At 32.3% G+C, this 26,977-nt stretch overlaps 4 protein-coding genes across 4 annotated transcripts; 2 read left to right on the top strand and 2 right to left on the bottom strand.

Moving 5' to 3' along the window:
- Nucleotides 1-406: 406 nt before the first annotated feature.
- LOC130821107 (phytanoyl-CoA dioxygenase) lies at nucleotides 407-8,484 on the bottom strand. The gene is made up of 9 exons (XM_057686747.1): nucleotides 8,234-8,484; nucleotides 8,027-8,148; nucleotides 7,876-7,936; nucleotides 4,885-4,953; nucleotides 4,626-4,741; nucleotides 2,656-2,803; nucleotides 2,433-2,577; nucleotides 2,269-2,355; nucleotides 407-881 (listed from the first exon to the last, which is right to left on the bottom strand). The coding sequence occupies exons 1-9, from the start codon at nucleotides 8,286-8,288 to the stop codon at nucleotides 806-808; spliced, it is 879 nt and encodes a 292-aa protein (XP_057542730.1). The 5' UTR covers nucleotides 8,289-8,484; the 3' UTR covers nucleotides 407-805.
- Nucleotides 8,485-9,877: 1,393 nt separating this feature from the next.
- On the top strand, nucleotides 9,878-18,332 carry LOC130821105 (cell division control protein 48 homolog C). Its single transcript, XM_057686745.1, has 10 exons — nucleotides 9,878-12,062; nucleotides 14,136-14,755; nucleotides 15,099-15,251; nucleotides 15,463-15,579; nucleotides 15,697-15,801; nucleotides 17,019-17,084; nucleotides 17,168-17,232; nucleotides 17,312-17,513; nucleotides 17,621-17,761; nucleotides 17,854-18,332. The coding sequence occupies exons 1-10, from the start codon at nucleotides 11,153-11,155 to the stop codon at nucleotides 17,899-17,901; spliced, it is 2,427 nt and encodes an 808-aa protein (XP_057542728.1). The 5' UTR covers nucleotides 9,878-11,152; the 3' UTR covers nucleotides 17,902-18,332.
- Nucleotides 18,333-19,216: 884 nt separating this feature from the next.
- On the bottom strand, nucleotides 19,217-21,921 carry LOC130821104 (protein C2-DOMAIN ABA-RELATED 7-like). The gene is made up of 3 exons (XM_057686743.1): nucleotides 21,764-21,921; nucleotides 20,337-20,432; nucleotides 19,217-19,822 (listed from the first exon to the last, which is right to left on the bottom strand). The coding sequence occupies exons 1-3, from the start codon at nucleotides 21,878-21,880 to the stop codon at nucleotides 19,520-19,522; spliced, it is 516 nt and encodes a 171-aa protein (XP_057542726.1). The 5' UTR covers nucleotides 21,881-21,921; the 3' UTR covers nucleotides 19,217-19,519.
- Nucleotides 21,922-23,780: 1,859 nt separating this feature from the next.
- LOC130821103 (uncharacterized protein At1g66480-like) lies at nucleotides 23,781-26,506 on the top strand. Its single transcript, XM_057686742.1, has 2 exons — nucleotides 23,781-24,908; nucleotides 25,964-26,506. Exon 1 carries the CDS (start codon nucleotides 24,329-24,331, stop codon nucleotides 24,860-24,862), a length of 534 nt encoding a protein of 177 aa, XP_057542725.1. The 5' UTR covers nucleotides 23,781-24,328; the 3' UTR covers nucleotides 24,863-24,908; nucleotides 25,964-26,506.
- Nucleotides 26,507-26,977: the final 471 nt, after the last annotated feature.

Genomic DNA, 26,977 nt, shown 5'->3' with positions numbered 1-26,977 from the left:
TAATGGTAATAAAATTAAGTAGTAAAAAATTTGATTGTTTGGATGCTTTCAATGGTAATGGATGGTAATAAAATAAGGTAATAAAATTACCAAAAAGGGCCATTTTTATTACCATCAAACAACCTGGTATTAGGCTGTAATGGTAATGAAGTATTACTGTGGTAATAAAATAAAATAATATTGTTTCGAGCTGAAGAAAAAAAATAATAAAGAAAAAAAAGGTAATGTATGTAATTATCCAAAAAAATATTATTATTAAAAAAAATCATTAGATAGAATAATTTAGATACAATAATGCTTTTAGATACAAATATACAATGAAACTAAGAGTCATTACCATTTTTTATTACCAACAACCAAATGCAATCAATGGAATATTATATTCCATTATCATTCTTTAGTCATACACACCAAACAAAAGAATCTTCATTACCGATTCTCATATCCATTCCTTCATTACTATTGTCATTACAACATTTCATTCCCATTACTTCATTACCATCAACCAAACGGGCCGTAAGAGTTTTCCCCTTATTACCTCTATATTCATCAAAAGACATTGAAAATAATAATCAACATAGTTCAAAGTAGGAATAATTATAATACCAATACAGTAGCAGATTAATCTTCCCGGAAAAGGAACAAACATACTTATTAATCAACAAGCCAACTTTCCTTACAAGGCAGAGTACAATATGAGCATCTTCAGCCTATTACTCTTATTTTAATATTGTCACAAGTTGTAGGTCCGTATCCGGCCCGTTGTACAGGTTCCACTGGTTGTTCCTCATCTTACATAGTAAAACTATCTTACAAACTGGGCAGCCGCAGAACTAGGTCTGGAAACATATAAAGGTTCTGGTTCACGCGTTCTTCTAATCCTGTAAGCAAGAAGAGAAAGGAGAAACCGATAAAAATAATTAGAACCGAAACAAAGAAAAATCCAACAATTACATTTCACATTGAATTCTCTTAATCTGTCCTGATGTCATCACAATTCACAACAGCTGACGCACAGCAGACTGCAGAGTTCCATAAATCAGTACAACCGTTAAAATATCACATTTCCACTAGCTACCACATGACCATAGTGCAAAAATGTGAAGGTAGCAATCAAGGTAACGGCCATTGTGGTGCGGTAATGTAGGTGATGCGGTTATCGTTATGCCAAATATTGGCCGAAACCATGAGATATTCCTCTAAACAACCCAAAACGTGGGTTCTTTACACCTTTACAATGTGGGAAATATGAGTTCGATTCTTTTGAAAACCTTTACAATGCGATGCGGACTTGTTTATGCACTATGCACCTCACTTTTCCAACTCATGACGGTTTTTTGTCGTCCTAATACAAGCCTTCACTTCATTTCACGCAAATAATAATGATAAACCCGGCCCCCTAACCCACCTAAAAAGTGGAAAGTATTTGCTATTTTTTCCAAGATGATAACTAGAAGGAAGTCCTGTTCATTCCAATACACTATCCACCATCATAAGAACGTATCAGAATAATCCTAAACATGTGAAGGGAAAAGGAAACATCACTACAATTCTATAAAAGGTATATTCAACAAATATTCAATAGCAGCTAGGAACTCAATATCAATCCCTAAAAAGCAAGATTGCTACATGAGAAAAGCAATTGGAGCATTATCTGAGTCACAAATGGTCTTCCAATGAGTGTTAGCCAAAACAAACCAAGCTAATCTTCAACTCAAGAAGGCTTGGAAGCTGGGCCCCAATCAGATGGGACTGAAATGAATGGGAAGAGATGTGAAAATGTGATTGAAAGAACTGAACTCAATGCATTGGAACGAAAACTCATCGGACCAAACAAGTTCAGTAGAACAAAGCCTTAAGAGCAACTCTTGTTAACATTAAACAATTAGAAGTAAGCATTTTAAGTACGAAAGTGGATGTGTTAATTGATTTATTTGGACTACCAATTTAGGATTGTTTCAAGAGTCAAGATGAGACCGGCTTAAATGATAATTTGTGAAGCCTGAAAGGAAATGAATATCAAGCACAGCAAACAGAGAAAAAGAAAGTGACACACAACACTATTGAAAGAAAAACTCGCTTGAAAACTCTTACACGTGCAAATTTATGAGCCAAATTTCTTGCCAATTTCAAATAGACCAAATGACAAAGTTAAGGTTAAACTGTTAATAGAGATGTCAGATCACTGCTGTGGATACAGCGAAAAAGAGGATGCACCATTATAGGGAAAAAAAACGCAAATGAACTCTATAAACTCTAAAGACTCACCAATTATCCCCTGCCCATTTGCAACCATCAGTATCCACCACATGCAAACTATAAGCATGCCTCGAGTTTGGTGACTGGTTCTCAAAACTACAGAGAAGATATCCAGAATAAGATAACATGCAGAAGAATATCTGAATGAACTTAGAGAGCATGAGTTGACTAACCTCTGATGAATAAGGTCCCCATGAATGACAACCAAGGAACCAGCTTTAACTTCAACTGGAACAAAATCCTTCTGTTCATATGATGGAGATGGATGGTCAAAATGTACCCCTTCATCATCTCTAATGAATCTTCTTACAAGGCCATCTGAAAAGTATCATTACAAATTAAAGTAATGAACTGGGTCGATGTCATTCAACAGATTTGAATTTAAAGGTTGTATACGTTTATGAGAACCAGGGATCGCCCAAAGGCAGCCATTGACTTTTGTGGCGTCTTCTAGAGCCAGCCACAATCCTGTGCAGGTTGGGGGATCTGTGTAAAGAAATGAATTATCTTGGTGTGGAACAACTTCTCCACCAATCCCTGGTTGCTGAAAGTGGAAATTTTATGATCAGCCAATATACTCACTATGAGATATGAGGCCCTAATCTTGTCCTGTCAAGCATCAGGACGAGAAAGACCCCTCCAACAGTTGGAAAACATATTAGAGTAACATTATTCAATGATAATGATTGGAATGTCTTAAGATCCCACAAATATAAATCATGCAGTAGTTTAATAGCAGATTTCAGCATGGAGCATCTTAAAGAGAACCTCCATCACATGTTGGAAAGTGTGCAAACTGTAAAGAAACATTTTATCTTTTAAAAGCCAATGATTCCAGATTACAGAGACATCTTATCCAACTTAAACTCTGTCTCTTACTCGTCCGAACACAGGTCTTGGTTCTTCATCAGTTCAAAGTTCACGAGAATTTTCAGGTCAATTTTCCCTGGTTCTTGGTGACAGGTAGGATTTTTCATGGCTCGCAAAAAGAACCAGTTCTTAGGTAGGTTGAAGCAAATTGCCTCCACATTTAACTTCACTCCAATAAATAATTGCAGCTAGAAAGCAAATCTGATCTTCCATCAGCAGTAAATATTTTCAAGAAGTATTTGCAAAACTACATTTTCAAAGAGATCAATTCAGTTATGCGTCTAAATACACTGTTTCCTGAGTAATTTTAGGCTTGCCTATGGTACATGCTGCAAGTACTAAGTGCTGCTGCTCCTATATAATGGTGAATTTTGCATAAAACAGAATAATATATAATCTTAATTACAAATTATTTTTTAAAAAATTTCAGCAGAATTAAGAATAAAAAATGTTGAGGGAGACCAAAAATGACTTGGATCAAGGTTAATGTGGCCCTGTGGTGTTATCTTAATCCTTAACACAAAGTCCATAAGTTGCAAATGTTGCCACCACCCAAAGATCCATCACAAAACATCATCCTACCCCTCCCCTCATCACAAACCACCATCACAGAAACCCTCCAACTCATCCGCCCTTGCAGAACCCATCCCTCGCCCTCACAGCTTCTTATTCTTCCCCCACCCTCACAGCTGCTATTGGAAGCCATCCTCCACCCTTTGCAGCCCTCCCTAGCCTTCACTCCTCGGAGTTCCACCTCCCACCCTTTGTGTTTTCTCATAACCCTTCCCCTAGCCTCAAATTATCATCAAAGCACAATCTTCACTTCCAAATTTTCCAAACATTTTGTGCCAGTTTGGGTATTGGTGGCGACTAGAGGAGAGAGATGGTCTTCTGAATCTAGTTATTTCATGAGAGGGAGTCTGCGATATTGATGGGAAATGCATATGTGTTCTAGTTGGTGGTAATGAACCATGAAGTGACTATTTAGATTGATGTCAAGTGCCAAGTCTGGTGGCGAGGTGGTGGTTGATCTGTGTGGGCATGGAAGTGGGAGTGGAAATGGAAATGGGATTTGGAGGGGAGGGGATTGAGGAATGGGGAGTGAGGGTGATCTTCAATAAGGAAGAGGGAGTTACTGGTGATGTTATATAGTATTAGGAAGTTATTTGTGGTAACATGATACTCCATAATAGTGGAAATAGTATTAGAATGATGCCGAAAACAGAAAACTAACAACCCAATTACCATAATTGAAGTTATTAATACCATGGTTAGCATAAGTTTATTTTGTTGCTGCCATATTAAGATAAAAGCCAAAGTACAAGGCTACCAAAGACAATTTTCTAAAATAATTATCACCAACATAGTCTCTTACATAGAGTTTAAGTCAATTCGAAATTGCAAGTTTTCCTTGCACGTTGGAAATGGAGTTCAAGCATGAGAGTTTCAAAAGTTGAAATATGATAACATAAAGTTAAGGAGAGATGCAACAGTACCTTGAAAATGTACATAGACTGAATGACCACAGGCCTTTTGTAACCTAAACTTGAGAGCAAGCTTGAAAAATTCTTTGAGGAAGAGAACTTTTGGAAAATGGGATCTTCATGTAATGCTGTAATGACATTAAAAAAGGAACTTCAAAGTAATCAAATCCTATCAGTAAATAAACTGCAAGCTCTGTGAAGAGAGGCAGCATTATAGAAAGAAACAAACAAGAAAACCTCAAGTAATAAAGCTTCCCATTTGATGACATACCATGACCAACTTTATTGATAGAAAGTTGTTTAGGCTGCTTTAATTTACCATCCTCATCAAATGCTTTCTCTAAACACATACCAAGACAGTCAGCATATAGAAGTCATAAACCTTTCGAACAACAAAATGGATTTGTATCTTAATATTATCACTCTATACACAATTTCACATCTTGAGGAAACATAAAAACTAATTGAGGCATCAAATTAGTGAAGGCAAATATCTTGCCTACATAGAAACTTCTACAATATCTAAATTCTATGATTTTCATTACACTTGCAGCGTGGATTATTTTCAACTTATTTTATTTATTTGATGTCGGACCGTTAGTTGAGATATGTCTAATTAAAGCCTATCAAGGTTCAATTTACAACAACAATTAGTTCTAAATTAAAGAGAACCGACCTGCTATATGTTTCAGTTTCAAAAGGCTTTTTATAACTTCAGCTAATACGCCAGGAAGATTTTAATAAGATAAAAGCTAACGTATTTTTGTGTGAATCTTGCCTGTTTTTTAGAATGTATTTATAACTAGTTTTTGACCCAAACAATGCTAGGGTTTCGTCCACTTTACTATATGATTCACTCTAACAACATAAATTAAAAAAAGTGACCTGATTAGTTAGGATTAGATTACATCCAACAAAAAATGATTACAGCTTAAATATCTTGAAAAAGTTAGTATCTTCACATGGTTTTTTATCCAACTCTTCTTTTTACTCATTCTAACTTAATAAACATCTTCAAAATATATAACTTGTTTACTTTTAAACTCCTCAAAAAAACCAGGTCAACTTTTAGACTTGATTGAAAGCTAATAGTCAAAAAAGAAAGGGAATGTAATAGCGTCGCAAAATCCATGGCTAGCACGTTGGTAGCAATTGGTACTTATAATGAGGTTTGGCTCAATGGTGATCCTTGCTATATACCAATTTTGTACTCTATGATATTTCTTCCTAATTCTTGCTCGCCTTTTCATTCACAAATTTGCAAAGATACACCTTATAAAACCAATTTTTTGTAAAAAAACACCTTTTAAATTTTTTTTTTTGTAAAAAAAACACCTTTTAAGAGACTTTTTATTAAAAAAAACACCTTAAATCAGGTTCATGTGACTTTTGTCAACTTTCCGGCTTTGACTATGCCATTTGTCAACTTTCAGGCGTTGACTTTTGAGCTCAAATGGCATAGTCAACGCCGGAAAGTTGATAAAAGTCACCGGAGACTGATTTAAGGTGTTTTTTTTAATAAAAAGTCTCTTAAAAGGTGTTTTTTTACAAAAAAATTTTAAAAGGTGTTTTTTTACAAAAAACTGGTTTTATAAGGTGTTTCTTTGCAAATTTTCCCAAAAATTATAGATAATATTACAATTATAAATTTAGTTAGAATTTTAACAAGGGATAATTGTGATATGTAATTCAATCAAGTATCTAAAGTCAAATTATTAGCTTTTATTTAAGGGAGAACCTATTGAATTTGGTGGAAGAGCAAAGACAAGAAATTAATTTGTTATTGAGGAATGAAAAATTGGAATAAGCAATTAGGTGTAAAGATGGAAGAAGGAAAATCTACAATGGATGGATATGCGAATATGATGAGCTGAGTGGGAATGAGGAGGAAAGCAAGGAGCTAAGCATTACTAAAGTGACAATTTGGGATACCATTGTCACAAGGAAGGTCATATTCAACTCTTTTGCAAGAAGATCAAGGAAGACCTCCAAAAGTTTAGACTTTATATAAGATGATGAATTGTGAGATAAGGAAGCCAACAAAAGTAGCTGATGTTGAGGAAAAATTCATTGGAAAAATGGAATTCTCAAATGAGAAGTCAATGAAGAAAGCCTCATAGACAGAGTGCATGGGTCAGGAAGGAGTGCACTCCAACTGTGGTTGTTTCATGAGTGGAAAAGACAATTGTGAAGAAAGGGAAATCTGCAATGGAGGAGGGTGATGTGTTAATGGTCATGAACGAAGAAGATGCTGGAGGTGAACGGGTTTTTGACTGAAGGCAACGATAATAACTTGTTCATGAACAAAAGGCCTTGTGAATAGGTTAAGGTTGAATTGAAGATGTATAATGGTATTGCGAGAAAGCATGGCATATGAGATTCATACCCAGGATGAGGAACCTAATCTCATAAAGAAGATTACAAAAGATATGATGCAGCATGAGGACTTTTGATGATGGAGTATTTGGGATTAGAAGGTTGCAACCATGAGTATGCATTGCATTATGGAGGAAGCCAACAAGACAAGATGGAAAATGCAAGGTTGAAGCCACCAAAGAGGGTGAAATTTTCATATGTTATGAGAAGACCATCAGCACGAAGAATGGTGGACAAGTAAATTGGTCTTGAGGGGGATTGCTGAATTACAAAATGTACAGGAGCTCAAACAAGCAAGTTTAATACTCATACTAGCAACTAGATAGAACTGGAGCAGAGTGCAGGGAAGAGGAAGTTGTGCTCAGAACACAACATAAGCAATCCAGTGCTCGTACAAGCACTCTTCAGCTGGGAAGATGTGTGCTATGAACATTCCGAAAGGTAATGCTCGTCAAAGGACATGTGACTATGTTAAAATAGAATAGGGTATTGCCTAAAACCCTAAGCTATTGGGAGGCCTGAATGGCCAAATGGAGAGAGAGAGAGATCAATGTTCTTCAAGAGAAGGAATTGCAACCAAAAGAAAGAAAAAGTAATTTCTTACGATTACCAATACAATACAAGGGGTGCAAAAAACTGTTTAAGAGTTGATATGAACTGAAAGTTAATTCCTGATAAAGAAAAACAAAGGCAAAACCGCCCAAAAGCTAAAATTAACAAAAGGATGAATATATTTTTAACCAAACCAAAAAAAGAATGTAAAAAGCCAAAAGTTTATGATGCAGTGTCCATTAACCAAGCATATCATCACGTCTGATCCCTTTCCAATACAATTTCGATGAACAAATAAAAGAAGATGGAGTATAATTCAAAGAATAATCCAAACCTTCAAAGAAAAAAGAAATCTTCTCCGCACTATCATAGAAATATTTGTCTTTTGCGTGACTCTAATCATAAAAACCATTCCAATTAATTAATAGTAGCTTCAAAACGATCCATATGGAAAGTAAGATAATATTTTGAAAAGCAAAACTAACATGATCTTTGGTAGAGAAAATAACAGAAGTAGAACAATCAAATTCATCAAGCAACTGTTTCATTCTCTTCCTCATGGAAGCGACTTCCTCTGTGCTTGAAAACGATTCCAATACCAAATAACCTGTAACAAAAAGAGAAGATTAACACATTACGCGAATAGCACAATCAAAAAACTGATTAAAGAGCGTTAATTAATTAATTTAAACCTTGAGAATTGAAAATTTCGAGCTGATTAGGGTTGAGATTGCCGATAATTTCCATCTCTTCACAATCACTATAACTTTGATGATGATTTCAAGCTTGGTTTGGGAGGTTCTGCTATCGAATCAAGTATAGAGATGTTGAATTCGAAGGAAAATCACTATAAATTTGATTAATATACTGTTTCATTTTTGTCGCCGCTTTTTTCCATCATTTAATTTTATTTTTATTTTTTTAAAAAACAAATCACTAAACTTTCTCATCTCTATTAATCTCACAAACTTCGCTTTTATTAACGTAAACTGCAATATATGAATTTTTCATTATAGTTAATTTTGATTAATGTAAACATAACAAAGATACGAATATAAAATGTTGATCAATTTATTTTTTTTAAATTACTTAAATAAATAAAATATGTTAATTTTATTTTAATTTAAGTTGATCGCAACGTAGACACAAATTTAAAATGTCAATCGATTAATTTGTGCCAATTGTTAGTATTGCAATTTCTTAGCAACAAAGAGAATATGATCATCGTAAATTCTCCAATGAGACTGCCACATTTGTGTGACCTACAGTCAACACACAAGTTTTTTAAAAATTATAGTATGCCAACTACACAAGTCTTAAATAGCCGTCTAAAACTTAAAATGTCAATTTTAATGATTAAAGCCCATACTCTATGTCTTAACATTTCATCTTTAAGGTTTAAGTTACTTTTTAGCTAATGTTGTAACCGCTTAAATGTGAATTTAAAGTTTAAAATTCTTACTTCAAGATTTAAAATCCCTATTTCAAATGTTAACCTTCTTTCACTCAGGATTCAATTATCTACTCTAAAATTTAAAATGACTTATTTTAGATTTTAAAGTTGTCAATTTCAAGACTTAATATGCATATTCAAAAATTTATAGTGCTCATTCCAACCTTAAATTACAAATCAAAAACTTTAGTACATTTTTTAGATTTTTTTTAATCGTAGATCGGATCGAGCTAATCATGATCCATTTATTATCATCTAAGAGCTCTTGAATATTCGAAATAGACGGACTTTTTAAATAAAAATTATAAAATAAGTTTGGTTCTAAAATAATTATCAAAATAAGCATTATTGTGTTAATTATCAAGAAAAGAACATGTTAAAAATAAAAAAAAGTTACCTTATTTTATACAAGGAGCAAAAAAAAAAAGACAAATAATGCTTTTAATAGAAAAGAAATAAATCAAAGAGTAGTTTGTTATTCACAACTGCGAACCAAGCTATGATAAACAGTGATGCTCTTTGATTAATTTTTATTTAAAACTTATGACTTGGTCTTTTTTTTTTGTTCGCTGTTACTAACAACGAACAAAATTATGATAATTTTTTTTGATTTTTAACATGTTCTTCTTTTGTCTGTCATTGGTAACATCGAATAAGCCCTAACCTTAGACTTGAACAAAAAGACGTAATGGTGTTTAATACAAACTCAATGACTCAATATTTACTCAACCTTATGATCAAACCCAATGACCCGACATAAAAATAGATAAAAAATTATATAAAAACCAACATGAATACAAGACTTGATTTTGAATTGATCCAAAATATTTGATCAAAATCAATTTGATAAGGAAAATTTAATTTTAAGAATCCTACCTTTGGATTGCAAGAAATAAAAGAAAAAGTTTAAATATGCCATATGTCAAACTCTGAATGGTCCTTATCTTCTTTTAATTAAAACATAGAGTAAATATCCAAATAAATTATAAAAAAACAAAACCTTCTAAAAATTAAAAATGAATTAAAAAAGAACCCCTCTCTCACCACAAGTACCACCAACCACCCTCCCCATAGCCACCCACCCACCCTGAAACCATTACCCTACAACCCCTTTTCCGGCAACCCTCCTCCCACGACCCCACTTCTCGCGACCTTCCCCCTCCCTAAAATCCCCTTTGCGCAAACCTTTCTCCCCTAAAACCCCTTTCTGCAACAATTGTCACCTCAATCACAACCATAAGCACCGTGTTTGGAGTAAATCTATCAAGGGGGTTGCAACCTCCATTAACGCAGGTAAGAAATCATCCCCACAACAATTTTCAGTTTCATCAAGGTAAATTAAGTAAGACCCATATCTCATAAAAAATGAATAAGAAAAAAGTTCTAATTGTAGTGTTTTGAGATGAAACATTGGTACAATTTTGAGACCTAAATTGAACATTGTCATTGCCTCATTGGAGACGAGAGAGAAGGTTGTACATATGTCAATGGTGGTGGGTATTCCTCAAATGGATAATGAATATGTGATGGAGAAGGTGGTTGGATGAATTCATGGGAGAGGGACTCCAAGAAGGGGATTGCAGGGTAGGATGGTGCTAGGTAGAGCCTGTGTGTTCGGTATTAGTGGTTGTGAGTGGCAAAGGTTGTGACTCTTTTCGTGGACAGAGAGAGGTGGGGGGTTGTGAGGTGGGTGAGCACGGAATAAGTTTTCTTTTCTTATTTTTTTTTTCATTTTTGAGTTTTAATATTAGAGGAAATAAATGGAAAAATTACCCGATAAACAAGTTGTAGGTCATTTGGACCCGTAAAGGATAATGCGGTGCAAATGTCGAATTTTTCAAAAATAATCAAAAGAATCACCCAAAGATAAATTTTTAAAATTAAATTTTTCATTTGATCGATAACTCAAATAAATACCTTAAGACGTTTTTCTTGAAAATTACCTTAAAATCCAACATAATTTTTAAATTTTTTTTAAAAAAACCTTTTTTTTTCTCAATGTTCACAGCTAATAAGAAACCCGGAGTAATAAATAGTAGAAGTATTAGAATAATAGAATTACAATTAGAATTAGGGCAGTCAAGGGTAGACAGACACTCTAGGTCGGCGGCAGGCACGGTAACGCAGAATTGGTTTTCCCGGCCGCCGCATCACCGCCATGGTTAGAAGAAGAAACGGAGGTAGTACTCCATCTAAACGTCAATCTACGTTATCACCCGCCGTTTTACACCGCCGTATTGAGTCCTGTAATATTAGTCATCTCTCTTCCGACGATATCGCCGAGCATCTCTACTCCGCATACCCCGATTACAAACACTACAAACTTATCCCTTTTCGGTCTAAAATCCGGCAAATCCTCCAGCGTTCTCAATTTTTTTCCGCCATTGATGATGAGAGTGAATCTTTAGAGCATCAAAGTCCTTCCAGGAAAAAGCGAAAGCATGTTATTGATGAGGGAGAAAAGAAATTGATTGAAAGAGAAAATACCCATTCTCAAATGAGGAGGAAATATAATTCTTCTGATTCATCTGACACTTCGGTTTCAACTTCGGAGGATGCAATTTACGGCGAGGATGTGAAACCCGAGTTTGATTTAATGAAATCTATGCTAAGAGCAGGATATGGGGATGAAAAATCGCCGACACTGAATTCGAAATTGAAGTACGGAGTTGTTGGAGAGGAGAGGAATGTGGAGATGGAGGATCTGAGAAGAGAGAAAAAGATTGGGGATGCTGCATTAGTAAGAGGGGGTAAGATTACAAGTGATGTGATGGAGGATAGAGAATTGAATAATGTTGGTTTGAATGGGGAAATTAAGGGTAAAGAAGGACCTAGGTTTAAGGATTTTGGTGGGATTAAGAAACTTTTGGATGAATTATTGATGGAAGTGGTGGTGCCTCTTTATCACCCACAGATACCACAAATGTTGAATACCAAACCCACATCTGGGATTTTGTTTTATGGTCCTCCTGGTTGTGGCAAAACTCAATTAGCTCGCGCCATTGCCAATGAGACTGCTCTTCCTTTTTATCAAATTTCTGCTACTGAGATTGTGTCTGGTGTTTCTGGTATGGTCTCTATTCTAATATCTGTTTGCTTCAAACTAATCTGTTTTGCGCTATTGTGTTTGTCATAACATTAATAAACAAATCATATGTGTTGTTATCACTTGCATAGTTAAGGTTGTTTACCTCAAAACCTGTCTAGCCGGGAGTCACTAGTCACTTAATGACATTGGGTTCGCATAATGTCTGATATCCTTAATAAACAAAATCATTTACTAATGGGTGTTTCTTTATAGTAATGTTTGTAATATCTAATAAACAAACATTTATTAATGGGTGTTATCACTTATACATAGGTAAGGTTGTGTACCCCAAACCCCGCCTAGGCGGGAGCCACTTAATGACATTTTATTAGCGGAATGTTTGATATCATTAATAAACAAAATCATTTACTAATGGGTATTAATTTATTGTATTGTTTGTAATAACTTATAGCAGGTACATTCAAAGCTTCAATTTCTTGGCATATCTTCTTGCTAGTTGCTACTCTTGGTATACATATCTTGTCACACGAAACAGAAACTTTGTTTGAGGGTAGCACATTGCTTGTTCATAAAACAGCTATAAACTTTAGATTTTTTAGGTAGCACAATAAGTTGACTCTTAAATTTTTTTGCAAGATGGTTAAAACGGCCTAAACTAGGTGCTTTTTTTTTGGTATGTGAAAGAAGTTAAGAGATATAAATAGACAAGCGGCTATCTTTTTTAAGCGATAAAAGTGAGACCTTGAACTAAATAGGAATCAAGGTGAACATACGCATTGTAGCATGAGCATCTTAGAGAATAATCTGAATGATTTGTGAGAGGCTTTGATATCTTATTTGATGGAATGAGCTAATATAAAAACGTCTATCAGGATTTTAGTGACGTGTAAAGCAATTTGTTGCGCATCACTCCAAATTATGGTTCCTTGTCTACTCAAGCATGAGGTTTTGGTAAGGCATAATGCCCTTTGTGGCAGTAGCCTAACGAGAGAGTTCTTGCATGACAGCATGAGTAGGAGAGTTTTGAACTCCAAGTTACTTATCTAGTTCTAAAATAATTAGAGTTGAGTCATTCAATTTAGTGAGGAAGGTTTTTTTAGTGGATTTTTTTAATCTTCATTGCGTCAATTTTAAGTTAAGTAGGAATGAAAGTAAAATTATATAATTGTAATCAGAATTTTAGGCCACAACGTTTTGGCATTGTTATTGTAAATGTAATTAGAATTCTAGTCTAATGTTGGTTCTATAATGTAGTGTTGGCATTATTTTGTGGGCTAGTTAGAATTAAGCCTTATTACGAGTCGTTTTTTTTGAGTGATCATATTGCACAAAACAGAATTTGTTGGATTTGCTATTAAATCCACTTTTGATTTTCAAACTTTGAGAGATTCATTGGACATTCTTTTACTCAAAGAAGTTCTGTCTAATTTATGAGAGTATCCATCTTATTGGATGAACTAGCTTTTCGTGTCTAGGAAATTAGTTCTTGGATCGAATTTCATATGTGCTTCAAAATCTATATTTTGATCTTTTAAAACCTTATATTAATCTTATTAATTGTGGAGCTGTTGGAGGTAAAATATACATCACAAATAATTATCTAAATGAAAAAATCCAACTCCATATCCAAAAATGCACGATTTTTCTAGGCAAAAGTTTAAAGAGACACCTCCAAAACAAACATTACTCTTGCATTAATTGCTAGCTAAACCAAATGCACTAACTTTTTTAGATAAATACCCTTGTCAACACATGCTAATACTAACAAGTAAAAGTCATGATGTTTGGAATTTGGATGTATAAAAAAAAACCTTTATGCAACACAAATTATCAATGAAGAAATGTTGTAAACAATTGAAAATTGAATGTTAAAGAATCCATGTTTAGTTGACAACTCAAGGAAGAGCCGGAGGAAGAGGTGATTTCATTAAGACAAGTAGCATATGGTGTGCAGGTAGACACTGTGCACAACACATTAACTGGAACAATGTTAGAAATTTTATTAGATTATGAAAGAACATCATTGCCTATGTTAAATGCATGTCATTGTTATGTTGTCTTCCTACTATGACCTTTGTAAATGTATATATAGGTGCTTCGGAAGAGAATATTCGTGAAATTTTTGCAAAAGCATATAGAACTGCTCCATCCATTGTGTTTATTGATGAAATTGATGCAATTGCTTCGAAAAGAGAAAATCTGCAGAGAGAGATGGAGCGGCGGATAGTTACTCAATTGTGTACTTGCATGGATGAGTCCCATAGGCCTGTAAAGCCCAATGATAACCTTGCTGATCCTGAAGATGAGGATAAGGGCCATAAGGCATCAGGGTATGTTCTTGTTATTGGAGCTACTAATAGGCCTGATGCTCTTGATCGTGCACTCAGGCGGGAAGGGCGATTTGGACGGGAGTTTTCTTTAGGAGTTCCTAATGAAGATGCAAGGCTTGAGATACTATCAAAGTTGACACAGAAGCTAAGGCTTGCTGGGGATTTTGATTTGCCAAAAGTAGCCAAGGCCACTCCAGGGTTTGTTGGTGCGGATTTGGTAGCTTTGGCTAATAAGGCTGGTAATCTTGCGATGCAAAGGATAATTAATCAAAGGCGGTTGGAGCTATCTAAGGAAGATGTGGGCTATGATGAAGATTGGTGGAAGGAACCTTGGTCAATTGAAGAGCTGAGAAATCTAAGCATTACGATGGCGGACTTTGAGGTAACATGGGAGCTAAATATTTATATATTGTGATTTGATTTTTTTTTTGTATTTACATGTCTCGTTTTTATTTTTCACTCATGAGATCAGTTTCTTTTGGGAATTTCAAAGCAAAAAAAAAAATACTATTCAAATGTGGGCACTCTTATGTGAAGTTTTTTCTGCATAATCTGTGCTGTCTTACTTCTTACGATGTGTATAAAAAACAATTCATTTTTGTTTTAAATTTTTTTTTTTGTGATTTGTATGTTTTTAAGCTTTCCTTTTGGTAGTGCTCTCAGCAGTCAGCATTGGTAGAAGTTTGAAATCTTAGATTAGCCTGAACAGCTTTGATTTTCTGTAGGAGGCTGCAAAAATTGTGCAGCCATCTTCAAAAAGAGAAGGATTCTCTGCCATTCCTAACGTGAAGTGGGAGGATGTTGGAGGGCTTAGCATGTTGAGAAAGGAGTTTGAACTCTATGTTGTTAACCGTATAAAATATCCTGCACAATATGAGGTAATCGTATAAAATACCCTCTTAAATTTCCAGCTTATGGTCCCTGTGTATGCCACTTCTGCTTAACTTCAATTTTATGAGTTACTATTGGAAAAGGCAAATGTAAATTTGTAATGTCAAGAAGTTCTTCTGTATTGCTATCTGTTATTTTTTAGTTTGTGACCGACTGACCGTAATTGCTGATACACATGTTTTTGCTGGAAATTCATAGGAATCCGGAGTAGACTTAGAATCAGGCTTTTTGCTTTATGGCCCCCCTGGTTGTGGTAAGACTCTGATTGCCAAGGCAGTAGCCAATGAGGCTGGAGCCAATTTTATACATATCAAGGTTTGTCAGTCTCAGTTATGTTTCATTTGTTGCAAATCCTTGTACATGATTGTGACATTCTTTGAGTTCATTCATCATTGGTTCATTCCTGGTTCATGTTTTTTTTAATGCTTGAAGGGACCTGAACTTTTAAACAAGTATGTTGGTGAGAGTGAATCGCAAGTACGAACACTATTCAATCGTGCGAGAACGTGTGCTCCATGCATAATTTTCTTTGATGAGGTATTAATCTTTTGATGCTTCATAGTATTGCTGTTGATATTTGCTTCTCAATCTCCAATGAGTAAAAAACATGAGTTTTGTACTACTGTAGTACTGTGTCATCTTAAGTTATTTTATCATTTTTTTTTATTTTTTTTATTTTTTTAATGAAAATCTGTCAGTCCACCACCAGCTATGATTATGCTAGTTTATAAATCCAATCTGGATATGAGTAATGCCTAATGGAACTGCCCTGATCATGATGACGATCTTTTGCCAATTTCTTGAACAGCTGATTTAGCAGCTAGGTTCCACTCGAGCATCCCTTATTAAAAACTTATGCCATACATTTTATTTGAACAACCAAGATCTAGAAACATACTTTTTTTATCGACCCATCATTTTTCTATAAAAATCCCGATGGGAAGGAAAGTCAGAAAAGAAGGAACATTTTCACTTTTCAGTTTGTTCTTTACAGGCCGATAAAAGTTTAGACTTTAGACTATTTAAGTTAAAGGGCTTATAATGTTTTGACTTGATAAGTAACTTGACTGCTTAGAAGAAGTATTAACTAAAATTTTCTAATTACAATGCCTTAATGAAATGATTATGTAGTGAAATTATGTGTGTGTTGTAACTTATAACCTTACGAGAAATTACAGTAGAGTGGGGCACAAATTTGGTAGTTAACAAGATCTTGCATATGTTTAACCTTACAAGAATGTACTGTATACTTACCTTTAATTGTGATGACATAAAATAAAAAAATTAAGTTATTTCAGCTGTTAATTTAGTTACTCAGAATGATTTTTGACATCTGAGCTCAAAACAACTTCGATTTACTTCTAATCTACTAATTTTTCTCATCTAATTTAGTCGGTAAAATATTAACTATTTATCTTGGGAAAATCATATCACAACTGGATTTTGTTATAAAATATTTTTTGAGATTAATCCAACTATATAGAAATTATAATTATCAAAACTGATTTAGTGTGTCTAGATTAGTACAATTGTTCGACTAAAATCTTAATTGCATTAGTTTTAATGACCAAATTGTAAATATATATTCCATAATCATTTATGATATGCTGTTATAAATAGTTGAAACTTGAAATACATCATAGTTGTATTTCCGGTTGTTATAAATACATGAATACAAGGTTAAGCAGATATGGCTCTGGAAGGATTGAACTTGAAGTCAAGTTCCCCTAACTTGAAACTTGTTTCCTTTCCAGGTGGATGCTCTAACAACAGAACGTGGAAAAGAAGGCGGCTGGGTCGTTGAGCGGCTTTTGAACCAGGTCTCCTGATTAGTAGTCTGAGTTATTGATTATATATTGTATTGGTTTGTGTTTATTTGCTGAAATATAATCGTTGACTGCAGCTTTTGATTGAGCTAAATGGTGGAGATCACAGGCGTGGTGTTTTTGTTATCGGTGCTACAAATCGGTATCTGTCGCTAATTGACTCTTCAAAAACTTCTCATTATTTTTTGAATATAAGCTTAATTTTGTTGATTATGCTGTAGACCCGAAGTGATAGATTCTGCATTGCTGAGGCCCGGAAGATTCGGAAAACTATTATATGTTCCTTTACCAGATCCTGATGAGCGTGGCTTGATTTTAAGAGCTTTAGGTAGAAAAAAACCAGTTGATAGCTCCGTAGATTTGCTTGAGCTGGGGAAAAGAGAGGCTTGTGAAAATCTGAGCGGAGCTGACCTTTCTGCACTGGTTTGTCTATGATCACCGTAGTTCTTTTGTGAAAATTTCCGTTCCTGCAAACTATTACAATCCGGTTTACTTACTTTTTGTCTAATATGCATGCCCACGCCCGTTAGATGAATGAAGCTGCAATGGCTGCACTGGAAGAGAAGCTGAGGCCTCCCCAGAGCCCTTCTGAAGACCGCCCTCAAATTACCATCAAGTCTGAACATTTTGAGCAAGCCATGAAGAAAATTACTCCATCCGTTTCTGTTAAGGTATTTGCTTATGCGATCTTGTTTATTGTGTGGATCTTTAATTTAACCCGTTTAAAATCCGAATCTTTGTCTTACTGTTTTTTGTGGAGCAGCAAAAGCAGTATTATGAAAGACTGTCAAAGACTTTCCGAGCAGCCTAAAATGAGTTTCCGAGCAGCAAAAGCAGTATATAGGGTCTGCGTCGCTTCATAGGTCTTAACATGGATGCTGTTCCTGCGAGGGCTGAAGTAGTTGATGCATCATTGTGCCTCACTCCGAATTGGCTTTTCATATTCCTTCACAATTTTGTTCACAATTTTGTCGTGTCATGGTATCTACTTTTTCGTCTCATTGAATTTGTTACATATGCATTTTCAATGTAAGCTTTTTATACCAAATATAACAATTTAATGAGACTAAAAGAGTAGTATATATATATTGCTTTTGTTTTAGAATTATCACGATTTATATATTAAACCTGGTACTGGTACAATTTACGCGTTATATAATTATAGATGCTTTTAAATACAATAGTAATTTTTTATTTAACAAAAAATTTATGTTACTTATATGGTGCAAAATATGCTTTTGAAATTATATTATGTAATGTTGTATATGCACTTAAATTTATATTTTTTAAAAATTACCTAAAATAATTCAATTTTTTCATGATTTTTCTACAATAATTTTACCTATTGATTAACTATGAATAATCTCATCTTTATGGGATATTTATGTAGAGCAAACTTAGGTAACTGGATACCATGCTATAACAAGTTTTATTTTTTTAAAAGATAAATTAAAATAAATATCAAAAAAATATTTAAAAAAAATGTTAAACTTTATATTAATTTGCAGATTACTTTTTAAGTAAATAACCTATTATAGTAGATCATCCGGATACTTAAGTTTACTCTAGGCAAATACCCCATAAAGTTGGGATTATTCATCGTTAATTAATAGTCCGGATTATTGTAGGAAAATCATATAAAAATTAGATTATTATTGGTAATTTTTTTTTATTAGTGTTTCTTTATAGTCACGGCTAATGACTAATTTGTGGTTTCTAACAAGATTGTCTAACCATTGTTGCCTCTTCACCTTTAATAGTTTGTTATACCTTGATTTGAATCTAAGTATCCCAAATCGGGTTTTGATTAACTTTTGTGTTCTGTATTTTAATTGGTCAGACTTCATTGCTTAAAGGGTTTTGCATAGTTTTAATACCAACAACTGAACGAGCCATAAGAGTTAAGATTAGAAAAATTGTCTATTTTGATGAAATTTATGATCAAAATCTTGTAAGTTGTACCAAAATTCCCTATTTTTAGTAACACTATTAGAATTAAGGGCGGGATATTTACAACGAATAAGTTATCAACAATGGCAAAACATAAAAACAGACGATATTCATCAAAACAAAAAAGTTGTTGAAATTCTTATTAAATAATGATAAAAAATTCATTAAGACACCCCATAAAAACTACTATTTGTACATAAAAATACAATATAGAAGTTAAAGAATATTTAACCGTCAATTTTAAATGACTACAATGACCCCTCAATAATTAGAATCTTGAGTTTGCCCTTTATAAAAGTAAAAATTATTTTTACATATCAAGCCACAAATTATTGTACGAGACGTTTTAACTGAGAAACGCGTCTCATATATGAGTTAAATAGTCCATTTCATACATATTAATTATGAGAATATAGACTTATTTAAGGTGGTTTAAGTGAGATTAATATAATCTCTACAAGAATAACTCAAATCAAGAATCAAGATGATTGTAATCCTTTGCAACCAGGAGGATTAAACCATTCAAGCTGGATTTGTATTTTTCCCTTCTCAACATTTTGCAATTTTAAAACCATATCTTGAATCATTTTTCCTTTATCAATCCAAACAACCTTACTTTCATCAGCCAAACAATTATTATCATTAGGTTGTACCTTTGTAACAGATGTTCCAATAGGAAGCTCTTCTAATCCCATTTTCATACACTCTATATATGGTTTTATATCAATAATAGCATCACCCATTCTATCATGTTTTGTGAATGTATCATGATCATATACTCTCTGCAAAACAAACATTGTGTTAGTCCCATGTTTTGAAACTAAGCTGTTGAATACAGATTCGACAATTCGATATTCATCCGATCTTATAATCGATTTCGATTTTACTCGACTTAAAAATGGATTTACAATATCAATGTGAAGTTGTGAACACAACGATAAATTTAGGCTTGTATACAAGACTTATACAAGAGGAGAGTTAACTACACAAAAACCGGATGAGGTTCCATTCTAAAACCAAATGGTATTAAGAGGAGTAGACCATAAAGTTGGTATGTTAGCCAATCTTTCTCTAATTCTTTTATGTGAGATCATCATGTGGGTTATTTTTCCAACACACAAGGCCTGATTTTTCCCTGACCCAAAACTTCTAGCCCAAAATCGACCCGAAAGTCCGGATGAACATATGTAGTTCCAATTATTGATTATTGTGCTAAGTTGGAGATGAATGACTCTATGCAATTATTTTGGCAAAGTAATTAAATAGAAAATATTTATTATAATTAAAATTACTTACTAGCTTGATGGGTATGTTTGGATCGGTTATAGATAAGGTGAGAATATCATTCCACTCTGGATTACAATTCTTTTTAATCACTCTCGTTTTTGATGTCTGCAGAAGCAAATTAATACAAAACTTTGAAATGTCAGTAATATGAATTGAGAATCAGATTTTTATTTTAGTCGGAGAACATATATGCTTTTTTTGAAAAAGGTTTTAGTTCAATTCTCAAATAAATCCTCCCTCATAAAAAAACCTATGAATCTAAAACATTTCACAAAAACCATGTGTACTAAAAATATATTTTGTACATTAGGATTTTTAAGGGTGCTTAAGACTAGCAAACTTAATAATTAACATTACTAACATTACAATAATATGCCATCCCCCTTAAAAAAAAATGCCATCCCAAATATGTATAAATAACATCGTTTGAGTATACAAAGTGGTGATACAAATAAAAGAAAGGAAAATTTCACATGGTAACATTCAGTTTTCATGAAACGCCATTGGTTACACTTTTGTAAGATTTTTCCACATGGTAACATCCAATTTATGCACTATCTAACTGCCATAGCATTTTCCGTTAAATTCTTATTAATTTCTGTTTAATTCATCATTTTGTAAAATTTTTCCACATGGTAGCATCTAATTTTTGCTCTCAAATGTTTAATTTACCATTTTAACTTTTAATTCAACGATTAATTTATCGAATTTCTTAAATGTTGTAACAATTTTATTTTCATTCAAATTATTGGCATTATAAAGTTCAAAAGGTGCATTATAAACATTAATAAATAATTCAAAAGGCGCATTTTATAAGCTCAATTTGTGCATTTCATAAGTTCAAAAGGTGCATTCCAAGCATTAATACATATCTACTTAATTGTTACAACATTTAAGGGCGTTGATAAATTAATCGGTGAATTAAAAATTAAAATGGTGAATTAAACATTTGAGAGCAAAAGTTGGATACTACCATGTGAAAAAATCTTACAAAAGTGCTACCACTGGCGTTTCATGAAAACTAAATGCTACCATGTTGAATTTCCTTAAAAGAAAACATTTTTAAAAGTATTTAGAAAATTATTTTAAAAGTATTTCTAAATTTTCCTCAATCTCAGCCAAACAAAACAAATATCAAAAAGGAAATTTCCTAGAGTTTTGTACATCAATTATATTATTATGAATCTTATATTTTGAGAGGGATATTGGGTTGATGATGATGATAAATTATATTATCATATTATCGATCACAATGCAAAACCGTGGTATTGGTTGAGATGGCGGTAAAGAAACAATAATGTATGATAATCAAGAATGAGATTTCCCTCAAAATGTTTGGATATTTTATTTTTTAAAATAAAATTAATATAATGCGATTTTATTTTTGCATTAATTTGATTAAAGGAAAAAAGAGGGAATAAAAGATGATTAAAGACCTGGGAGCCCATGGTTATTACAACATAAGGATCACTGCTAGCACTACCCGCATCTCTAATTGCAAGATTGATGCCTATACGAACCTTAATTCTTAGAAGTCCAAGAATTGCATCCATTTTTTATTTTTATTTTTTTTTTTGTCAAATTTTAAATTTGAGAAGACATGGAAAATGGGGTAAAAAAAATGGATGAATATGGTAAAATTAATTTTATAGGGCGAGACTACGATAATTTTGGATTATAAAGGCAAATATTTACAATCTCCTTTATTTCAGGAGTAACAACAGAAATATAATTCCCTCCTATATATTTTATATTGATTTGTTTCTTCTTATTATAGCCATTTGAATATCAGATACTTGTGTAAGACTATTAAGTAGTTAGATGGTCTTAAAATAAAAAGCTTATATTATTTATATTAATTAAATTATTTAATTTATGTATGAAGCACATTTCATACTAAATTTGTGCTCGACAATGCGTTTTTTGATATAACAATAGTTTGAGTCGATTAAAATTACTTCAACATTTATCAAAAAGCATTATTAATAATATTGCTTGGTAAATGGTAAGTGCGAAAACCCGAAATAGAAATAGGTGTAATTTCAAAAAGATAGAGGTACAAACACAATAGTTAATGTACTTCATACAATATTAATTTTTTTGAATTATAGGGTAAGTTGAGGGAAAGTAGAACATGGTGAGATTTGATTTAAGACCTTGTATAAAAAAGGTAGTACTTGCTCCAACTGAGACAAAATCTGATTCTTACCGTAATACCACTAATGTTTCTCTTTGACATATACAATCTTATTTTAAAACATATATTATATTAGAATTTTAGTATATACATGATAAAATTCAAAATGTAAGGGTTTGAATTTTGAACTTGTTTTCAAAAATAGGCCTCATTGAGAATTTGAGATAATAATAGAGATTAATTAGAAAATATGGGAACCATTATTTTGTCCGCAGCCAGAAGATACGTATACGAATATTTTTATGTAGAATACTTCTTAAGAAGAAAAAGTGTTTCAATGATATTTTTTTCGTTTTGAAATACTTGTTAAATTATAGTTATTGATATTATTTGTCATTTAATTAAATTTGTTTCATATTTAGAGCTAATGTGTAAGAAAAATAGAGTCAAGTAAGATCATATATGAATCTATTGATCTCATACTTTTATATTATTAACTTATTATAATTTTTAGTTATGCATAATCTATAAAACAAATTATCAAAACGCATTTGATTGCGTAATAATTTAAATGTAGCAAATATAATGAGACAGAGAGAATATGAAAATAATTTAGGTTAAGGAATGTATCTATTTTGGAAGAAAATAAGTTTCATAGTTTTTGAACCTTGAAATTTATTTTTGTAGAAAGGAATAAAAAATGTTAAAAAACAGCTCAAATCGTTTGAATCTTTGTTGCGAAGTTTATAAATTATACGATCTCTAGCTAGTTGAATCATAACGACTTACTTGAGATCCAATAACTCTAATAATGAACGAGAAAAATTAGTTAAAAAAATACCTTTATATGTCTAGATTAATCCTAAAAATACAAAATTATCTAATTAAAAATAGAAAATAAAACAGTTTAACAAAATCGAACGCAGATGTTGGTTATTAAAAATCAACATTAAAGTTAAATTGAATAGTCGGATTTTCAATGCGATTCAACTCAAAATCAGAGTTAGAATATATAAATAGATTCAAAGTTAAACTCGTTTTTCTTATATTTAAATCAAATTATTTTCTTAAATTAATGCGAACTAAAATCAGTCGTGACATTCAAAATTTCACACGTTCGTTAAAAAAAGTACGGCCAGATATAAGAGAATTTATTGGAGTTGATAATTGATATAAATATTGGTTGTTTAATCCAATTTGATAAACTCTTTTCAAACATTACCTGAATGTTTCAAAGTTTAAGGCATCTGAAAGTACCCTAAAATTGACCTTATTATTTTTGACTTCAACGCTTTATTTAACTCAACCCAATCTTATAATTACGCCCTCGCCACCCATTTTACTATTCTTTCATTTTCAAGCTCTAGCTAACTTCAGAATCCTAAATTGGGTCTTATCTTTATTCGATTCACGTCCTCACCTTAACCCCACCTATTTTACACCGTTATTCCTTCATTTTAAGACTCTAGCCAACTCGAGAATTCGATCTTATTCGGTTATAGCCTATACCATTATATCTAGATAAGGTGCTGAATTCGATTCACGCCCTCACCTTAACCCGTCATTATTCCTCTTTTTCAATCTCTATCTAACTCAAAAATTGAGTCTTATCTCAATTATAAAGTACACCACTTTAACTAGATAAAGTGTTGAATTCGATTCACGCCCTCATCTTAACCAGACCCATTTAACACCATTATTCCTTTATTTTCAAGTTCTATCTAATTCGAAAACGGGGTTGTATCTCAATTATAGCATATACCACTTTAACTAGATAAAGTGTTAGAATTCGATTTTTACTGTCCCTCTATTAAATCTCTCTTTTTCTCGGTGTACCCAGTAATAAAAAAACAACCATAATCAAATGGGAAATACTCTAGGAAACAAGAGAACGACCAAAATAATGAAAATAAGTGGAGAAACAATGAAGTTTAAAACACCCATTCAAGCTAAAGATGTGGTGAAAGACTACCCGGGTCACGTAGTGTTAGATTCCGAGGCTGTAAAGCATTATGGAATTCGGGCCAAACCACTTGACCCATTTCAAAATTTGGAGCCTAAAAAGCTTTATTTTTTAGTGGAGCTTCCTAAATTTCCTAATGATCATAAACATCGTGTACCAAGACGGGTCCGGTCTGGGATCCATATGTCGGCTAAAGACCGTCTTGAGAGCTTAATGCTGTCAAGACGATCAGTGTCGGACCTCTCCATCATGAGACCAACGACTAGCGTCGTGGTCGATAGTGATGGATGGTCCGACGACATAAATGACGGGTTAAGAGTGAAATTAAAGGTCCCGAAAAATGAGGTCGAGAGGTTGATGAGCCAAAGTAGGGATCAAGATGAAGTTGCTATGAAGATTGTGGAGTTGTGTTTAGGAAAAAATGGTCAAAATTAGACAGAGTAACGAAGGTGTAACAAGTTGAAATACAAGAGGTTACAAGGTAAACACTTTCTTCTTTCCGCTGTACTTGTTACATTTGACTGTTTATATAATTTAATGTGTTATTTTGATTACTTATTATATTGATCTATATATAATTAAAACTTATAAAAAGTTAATATATGAAAGTATGTGATTAAACGATTTAAACAAGGTCTCACTTGACTATATTTTTTCTTACACATTAGCTAAGCTTAAACGATTAATAATGTCCGAACGGAGAAAGTTCAATCAAATTCTTATTCAAGCTAACATTACATTTTAGAGTGTTTGACAATCAGTTGTTGACTTATTTGATTAATCGATATTTTTGATTTTTTGTTGATTATTACGAGTATGATAATAATTTCAACGAAAATATTTAAAAATAATAATTATTGACCATATTCTAACAAAAAGGGAACAATTATATAAAGAACATTTATGATTTAGAAGATCAAGTATTTATTTGAGAAATTTTTTTTTATGCTTCCATTTTTGTAAGTACATTCTTAACAAATATTTCTTATATAATTGAGAATTGACATTATTGTAAGAAATGAGTAAAATATTAAATTATTCTGAATAATTTTTTTTGTAAATTTTTTTTTTGCATCACATGTATAAACAAATGTAAAAGATCAACAGCATATACTTCATCGTTGAGGAACATATAAGTTAATATTCATAAATCCTTCTAAACGAATTTATGAAAAATTATTAATTGAGCAATTCAAGCTCAATGTTGGTATTTGATAAAAAAAATACTCCTAATTGTATTTTTAACGCTTGCAAGTTGCAACTACAGCTAATGAAATGTGTCTTTCCTCAAAGAGCCAATCAAATACTTTCCATTGCCATTTGATATTACCATAAGAAAAATTCAATTTAAGAAATTTTATTAAAATATATACATGCCAAAATTTAGCCACGTTTTGATTTATTATATATTTTAATTATTTTAATTTTTTTATGAAATATATTAATAAATATTAAGCTTCGAATAAAAATTTTAAAAACTGTGTAAAAAACAAATTCAAATATAGACGTGCTAATAAAGTTTATTTTTTATGACAGAAACGAGTAGGATTATTTATCCAATTTGCGAAAGAGAAATCAGACTAGTGGCTTCGTCATGACTACACTTTCCCAAGTCACAACCCAAAAAATGTAAAAAAAAAAAAAAAAAAAAATTATTGGTACCTTGATGTTTTCTGTACAACCACATGTATATAATTGTACGAAAATATTTTGCTTGATTCTACTATATGATATATTTATTTATTTATTTGTATTTATCTTTTTGAAATTTTAAAAAAATAAATAAATTGTAATTGCATGTCGTCCCTAATGGAAAGGTACATCCTTTATTTACAATTAGTGGAACTTACGCCTAGTTTTCTACAATCTTGTCATGGACGACCTACTTTGCAAGATACTCTTCAAAATTAATTTGCTCCTTAAATTCCTATTATTAGCTTTATTTTAAATAATTGGGTCGATCAAGAGAAAATGAAATTAGTTGAGAATCAAATTAAGAATTTTTGTCTGAGAAATAAAATAAATGATATATTTACTCCAATTATATTTTTTTATAGAGCTTTTAAGTATAATCCCTCAAAAACCCAACAAGGTAATCCTAGTAGGAATATTTTTTCTTCTTTATAAATATTTGTTATTTTGAGTGATCTAATTATTATTCCCATAAAAAATCTTTCTATTTATATCACAGATTTTGGACAAAATTAACTTTATTCATTCTAATTTTAATATTTTAATATGCTTATAGTCCCCACATATCTTCACTTCATTTTAATATTTTTATATTCCTTATGGTTTCCATATGTTTCCACTAATCTTATAAAAATATTTTTTTATTAGTTGTAGTCTTTATATTTTTCCCATTAACTTTCTTTTAATATTTATAGTCCCTTCTTTTTCTCTATTAAATTAATTATTTAATAAAAAAATATATCTACAATCTTAAATATTCAATTTTCTAAATTCATGTTAAAAAGTCAAACCTTATAACGTGACAAATTCCTTGCAAAACCTTATAAATAATCAAACCTGCAACGAGGACATTAATGT

This window comes from Amaranthus tricolor, chromosome 8 (assembly GCF_026212465.1).
Source record: "Amaranthus tricolor cultivar Red isolate AtriRed21 chromosome 8, ASM2621246v1, whole genome shotgun sequence".
Classification (NCBI taxonomy): domain Eukaryota; kingdom Viridiplantae; phylum Streptophyta; class Magnoliopsida; order Caryophyllales; family Amaranthaceae; genus Amaranthus; species Amaranthus tricolor.
Note: the sequence above shows the minus strand (reverse complement) of the source record. Positions and strands in the feature narration are given on the sequence as shown.

Coding starts and splice junctions, on each gene's coding strand:
- LOC130821107 (XM_057686747.1), bottom strand. CDS start 8,288: ATGGAAATTATCGGCAATCTCAACCCTAATCAGCTCGAAATTTTCAAT. Junction 7,937..8,026: donor TTTTCTCTACCAAAGATCAT/GTTAGTTTTGCT, acceptor TTTTATGATTAG/AGTCACGCAAAAGACAAATA. Junction 4,954..7,875: donor GATTTCTTTTTTCTTTGAAG/GTTTGGATTATT, acceptor GTATGTGTTTAG/AGAAAGCATTTGATGAGGAT.
- LOC130821105 (XM_057686745.1), top strand. CDS start 11,153: ATGGTTAGAAGAAGAAACGGAGGTAGTACTCCATCTAAACGTCAATCT. Junction 12,063..14,135: donor GATTGTGTCTGGTGTTTCTG/GTATGGTCTCTA, acceptor ATGTATATATAG/GTGCTTCGGAAGAGAATATT. Junction 17,233..17,311: donor GTTATCGGTGCTACAAATCG/GTATCTGTCGCT, acceptor ATTATGCTGTAG/ACCCGAAGTGATAGATTCTG.
- LOC130821104 (XM_057686743.1), bottom strand. CDS start 21,880: ATGGATGCAATTCTTGGACTTCTAAGAATTAAGGTTCGTATAGGCATC. Junction 20,433..21,763: donor TAATAACCATGGGCTCCCAG/GTCTTTAATCAT, acceptor TTGCTTCTGCAG/ACATCAAAAACGAGAGTGAT. Junction 19,823..20,336: donor CAAACATACCCATCAAGCTA/GTAAGTAATTTT, acceptor TTTGTTTTGCAG/AGAGTATATGATCATGATAC.
- LOC130821103 (XM_057686742.1), top strand. CDS start 24,329: ATGGGAAATACTCTAGGAAACAAGAGAACGACCAAAATAATGAAAATA.